Source organism: Morone saxatilis, unplaced genomic scaffold (genome assembly GCF_004916995.1).
Source record: "Morone saxatilis isolate NCDOM2014 unplaced genomic scaffold, NCSU_SB_2.0 Contig11, whole genome shotgun sequence".
NCBI classification, from domain to species: domain Eukaryota; kingdom Metazoa; phylum Chordata; class Actinopteri; family Moronidae; genus Morone; species Morone saxatilis.
The window spans coordinates 18,368,826-18,374,710 of record NW_023339663.1 but is presented as its reverse complement, the minus strand read 5'-3'; the positions used below and the strand labels follow the sequence as shown (position 1 = coordinate 18,374,710).

Below are 5,885 nucleotides of genomic sequence, written 5' to 3'. Positions count from 1 at the left end.
CAGTGATGGTGATGATGAAGACCAATGTGAGGAATATAAACAGTGAAAGTTAATGAGCTAACTAAGATAACTGCTCACAGGTTGTACAACTACCCAAAGCCAAGTCTTTAAAAAGTTGTTCTATTTTATTTATTTATCTGTTTGTTTGTATGTATTATGTTGTGAGTTCTGACCAATCATACAAACAGGAGACAGAAAGAAAAGGAGAGGGACAAAGAAATGTTTATTTTCTCCAGCTGTATAAATGCAGAAATGGTTAAAAAGGGGTAAACAAAACAATACAACAAATAATAAACCCTATACTGTAAACAGATTTGAAGTTTGCAGATAAAGGGTGAACGTCATATTACATCTACTTCAACAGGGCCTTTCTGACCTTAATTATGAAGATGAAAGACTGTTGGTAGAAGGATGTAAGACATTAAGAAAACAGCACTGTTCTGTAACTACATGGTTCCCAATTCATTCAGGCACATTATCATCAAAAGTTTGACTAAATCATATTCAAGTGCTTCAAAAGAAAGTAAGACTTGGCCAGTGATGATGTGTTTTTTGAATAACCTAATTCATTCAATGGTTTAAGTCATTGTTTAGGCTGAGGAAATTCAGACATACAGACCAAATTAAATTCCAGTGGGCCTTATCATACTGGCTAAACAGAGGTCATCTTAGTCTAGTCTAGGGCGGGTCAGACACTATAAGGCCAATCAGTGTATGTGTGAAACAGTCGCTACATTGAAAAACTCAAATACATTCAAAATATGCCATTTTTTTGATCAGGTATGGCAGAAAATGGTAAATAAATACAATTAAAAGAATGAAAATATTGCAACGTATTAATCTCTATTAATGATGGCTTCTGTTTTACTAATATGGATAATATTGCATTTTGAATTCAGGACTTCTGTCCCTTTTACAGCTCTAGAAATATTTGCATTAATAATTAACACCAATAAGTAATTGTTGTAGAAAACATTTTCAATAAAGTGACAGGAATAATTACAACAGATCCCTATTTCCATTTATCAAGCGTCTACATGTTCCACAGTCAGCTGAAACAGATTCAGAAGATTCAATCAAGAATTCAAATCAAGGGAAAGATCATCTGTGGGAATAAAGAAGTCCTCTCAGTTGAGAGCAGTGTTTAATTATATCAGTCCTCTCGAGATAATAGTGTGGACGAAATCAGCGTGTGTGAGCCTTCATATCTCCGGTTGCCCCAGATGAACAGGGTCTTTGTGGTTCTGTCCTTGTTCTGCTGCTTGGACTTCTGGGATTTGTTGTCCATGTTGTTCGTCTACTTGCTTTACGAGTTCCTCTTCTTCTGCCTTTACTTCCTGTTGAGGTTGTTTTTCCTCATGAGGCTTCAACTCTTCATGAACCTCCTCTGCTGCTGCCTTCTCCTCACCAGTACTGGCGTTTGCCACTTCCTGCTCCTGGTGAAGTAAAAAAAAAAAAAGGTAATGTTATTGCAGTCACACACAAATAAAGCTGAGAATCAAGTAAGTAGATGTGCATGCTCATCCCATCATCACACATCCTTGGTATTATAACATCATTTTTACATTTATCTAATGACAAAAACAAAATACAGAATTTGAAATGAATTGAATTGTCACTGTATTTTGTCTGTTGTGGCTTAAAGGTACTCATTACATTACATAAGAGTTGAGAGTGTGTAAATGTACAGTACCTGTGTGTGAGGTAATGAAGGGGACAGCAGCTCGGATGGGGCCAACATGCCGTCCTGGTTTATATCTTGAGTCTGGAGTAAAAAATCTACCATAGACACCACCTGCACAGACACACACAGACACACACGCAGAGAGTGAAAGTGTTAGGTATGTACAAATAGACACAAATACAATGTCAGTTCAAACACGCGGCACAGACACACCTGCAGCCACTCCGCCTTACCAGCTCATTGGCCTGTGCTCCCGGTGTATGATGGGAGTTATAGTCAGAGAGTAGCTTCATCATCTCCAAGCCATCCAGCAGCCCACTGCGATCGTAGTCATAGAGACGAAACAGGAAGAATACCTCTGACACAAAGCAGAAGAAGACTGACATGTTTAATACCAAACACATGTGTATAACAGCAGAGGGTGGACAGTGTGAAACTCTCTTACTGTATACACACAAAACACAACTGCAGTAATGTTAAACACTGAGGGTTTTGGACAAAGACGCCAGAATCACAAGTCATCAGATATAAAGAATAGGAATTTTCTTGCACAGCTTAAGATTCAACATGCCAAAGTCACAGAAAATAATTTTAACTCTCTATATAATTAGAGTATGTGCATTTGGTAATGATGTATGTGTCACACCAGTAGGTGGAGATGTCTACCTTGCTCCCAGGTGCTGATTTCTGGTCCTCCTTGGTCATCCTTCAGAGTGGATTGAATGTAACTTTGCAGCAACCTGTGTTACACACAGCACAGAGTACATCAATCGCTAAAACATTGCTGATTAACATTATATTACACACTGAGGGATCTTTTTATTTTAGGCAGGCTGACTCGCCCTGTAGGTAAAGTAGTGATTCTGAGAAGTTAACACGACTCCACATACCAGGAGGAGGTGCCATCTCATCAAAAAGCATTGTGTTTAAAGAAAGGTTATTCATGTATTTGCTGATATTCTCAGTTGGTTTAACTGTTTTGCAAAGCTCGACCATATCACATCTTACATGAAGCAGACGGAAAGAAGACACCCTTTGGGGCACACTGTAATAGTGTATACGTAGCAGTGCTGTTACAGATAGCTGAGAACGAAACACTGTTGACCAAAGTTTATATCAGGAGCTTTCTAGTCCAGGCCAGTAGGAGTGCTCACATCCATGGCAAAATGGTTGAAATACTGTAACATTCTTACAATCTTACAATTAAGATATTTGTATCTCAAAATGCCTTGTTTCCATCCAGATTGAACCTAGGTCTCAATGTGAATCAATATGCATTGTTACTTTAGGGAGGCGCAGATCAATTGCTTTTCTACACAACTGACAAACGTCTGCCTGGCCGTACACTCAATACACTTAAGCTTACACTGGAGCCGTGTAAACATCCATTAGTCTTATCAGCCAGTGGAAAGAAATTACAGCCACTTCGTCACCAACAACATACTCCCATGTTCCCTGATATAAATCAAACCTGTAATTCATTATGAGCAACTTCATACTCCTGTACTGATACAAGGGTGAGCCATCGTATACAATATGTGTGAGGGTAATCTATATTTTCTGTCTCCACGAAGGAAAGATAAAATCATAATTGTAACATAAAACTTATTGCTCATGTAATCTTATCAGTGAATGGTGCAGGCCACATCGTTAACACAGCAGCCAAAGTCCACAGACAGCAGCTGCTTAGTCCACTAAAACACAATGCACGTTGTACAAGTCAGGAATGTGGTTTGCATGTTGTGTTTCTGGTTTTAGCACTGACGTCTAAATCGTACAGTAATCTGACAAAACAAACCCTAACAATAAATATCTTTATTCCATGTAATACATACTTTATCATCCTCTGAAAATATTATAGAATTATTAATTAAGAGCAAATTCATGGCTTAAAATGAGACGGACGTGTAACAGCAGCACATCGTCCAGGTGTCACTCACCTGCGTTCCTCCTCTCCAGAGCCAAAGGGATTGGCTAGTGAATGAGCGCGGGCTTCTACTGATTCCTCCCTGAGAGATAAACAAATAAAGATGGAAATAAAATTACATCATTTATACATTATGATATTGCAGCTCTTGATGATATTTCCATTATGTTTGTTGATGATACTGGTATGTGTAGAAAAGAGAGAGTGAAAGTAAGGAGGTGGAGTTACCTCTGTGTCCCAGGTAGACCCGGTGCAGCCAGGCACAAGTGTATGAGCATTAACAGGACACATGGGAACAACCTGCCCAGGTGAGACTCCATGAACACACCTACAAGCACATAGACATGTTATAACCTCACATCTGGACATAATGTGAATGAATAAAAAAGAGCCTTTTTTAACACAGATGTGTATGTGTACAAAGTGGACTTTCCACATGTTTACTGTTTCAGAGCCTAAATACATCTACATGTCACAACACAAGTTTCATGGTGGACCTTATGGTCTATAATGGCTAAATCAGTTCAAACCAACCTATATATAGCTCAGCAGAGTCCATCCACACTGTCCCCAGTGGTCAGTGAGTATGTCCATGCGTCTCCAGTGTTACATATTTGGATTAAGATGCTGCTGTGGGATGCGTACAGTACGCTGCTTCATCCCCATTATGTTGCACAGAGTAACAAACCAGCCAGACTGCTATATATAAACCCGCTTCCTCATGTGGAGCAGCAGCGATGCTAGCCTCGATGCTCACAGTCACACATGACCCAACAACTGACTGCAGCATTATCACAGCCTGCGTACTGTACACTGACTCATTCTGATCAACTCATGTGGCCTCGCTGCTGTGACATTACGGGCCTGCATTAAAACACATATAAAGTTAATGGTGGCTAGTTGTCGGCTCGTTAAGTAGCTACCCATGCATTAGGAGTAAAGATATGTGAGCTGAAGTAACACTGAGAGGCTCGTTGAGGTGTAACAGCTGGACAAACACAGCCTGCGCTTCTCTACTCACAGTCATACGAGCCTACCTGTCTGCATAGTTGATGTGTGGACAGGAGCACAGCTTTAAATCCGGCCGGTTTCCGTTCACAGGTTCATGTCTGGAGAACACCTCTGCCCCGCACCGCCCCGCACCGCCCTGCTCGTGCCTCCCAGTCTGCACTGCGCAACGGCGCGGCCCGCGCGCTCCCCGGCTGCCACGGAGACGGAGTGTTTTGGTCAATGACAGGGTCCACGTGGAACAACAGCCGCTGTCGTGTCAGTGAGTTTGCGCAGGATGCTTCTCTTTGTGCTCCTCTCTCCGGGTTTTCCGCCACGCCACGTCTTCACCGACTGGCGGATTCCGGTAGTGCGGGCAGCGGGTTGTTAACAGGGTCGTTCCGCCGAACCTGGGCCTGTTCCGAGCCGAGGGTGCGTAGAGATACATGGAAGGTATCTGTATTATACATTAAAGTATCAAGAAAAGTGTCCCGCACTTTGTTTTAGTCGGTACATCATGTCAAACCTTAATAAAAACTACCTACAGCACTGACTAAATAGGATTTTGTGCAGTCCCCACTCTCACTGTACTCTTTTTATTATTATTATTATTATTATTATTATTATTATTATTAGACTGAAATACATTTTCTCATCGGAAATTCATTGCATGTGTTAGTTAAATACACATTTTAGTCATGTCCCCAGGTTTTCACTCAGTACTGTTACCCTGACACACATCCCTCTAAAAATCTGGGACATTTCATAAGTCACATGATCAACAAGAAGTAGCATAATTTATATTGCAGGCCATGGGAAGACCAAACATCTGTATTTTTGACCCAGAATATTAATCTCAAGTCAGTCCTTTTATTTTCAGCCCTCTTATGAAAAATGCAAATCTTCCATTTAGAAACCTTGTAAAAAAAAAAAAAAAGGCCTGAGATTGACAATTAGACATTATGAATCGTTAACCATGTATATAGATACATGAAGTGCTGGAAAAGTAATAATTTTGGAAGGTTACAACATGCGAATGGCACTGACACTTGTTTTCAGCCTTCATGTCCTTTAGCCTGCTCAGTCTCACTATGATTAAAACCTTTATATGCATGGTTTTTAGAGACATGGGGACCTCCTCAGTCTTTGGAGGAGGCTTTAATCATAACATCAGATGGGGTCATGATTTCAGGAGATATAGCACTACAGACTATAGAGCAATAAAGTCCAGCATGGCAGATGGAGCAGCACCTTATTCACACAGGCTGCTGAACACACACACACACA

At 40.7% G+C, this 5,885-nt stretch overlaps 1 protein-coding gene across 1 annotated transcript; it reads right to left on the bottom strand.

Moving 5' to 3' along the window:
- Positions 1 to 212: 212 nt before the first annotated feature.
- Positions 213 to 4,864, bottom strand: cgref1 (cell growth regulator with EF-hand domain 1). Its single transcript, XM_035682075.1, has 7 exons — positions 4,649 to 4,864; positions 3,840 to 3,939; positions 3,625 to 3,693; positions 2,351 to 2,424; positions 1,918 to 2,042; positions 1,694 to 1,795; positions 213 to 1,436 (listed from the first exon to the last, which is right to left on the bottom strand). The coding sequence occupies exons 1-7, from the start codon at positions 4,656 to 4,658 to the stop codon at positions 1,203 to 1,205; spliced, it is 714 nt and encodes a 237-aa protein (XP_035537968.1). The 5' UTR covers positions 4,659 to 4,864; the 3' UTR covers positions 213 to 1,202.
- Positions 4,865 to 5,885: the final 1,021 nt, after the last annotated feature.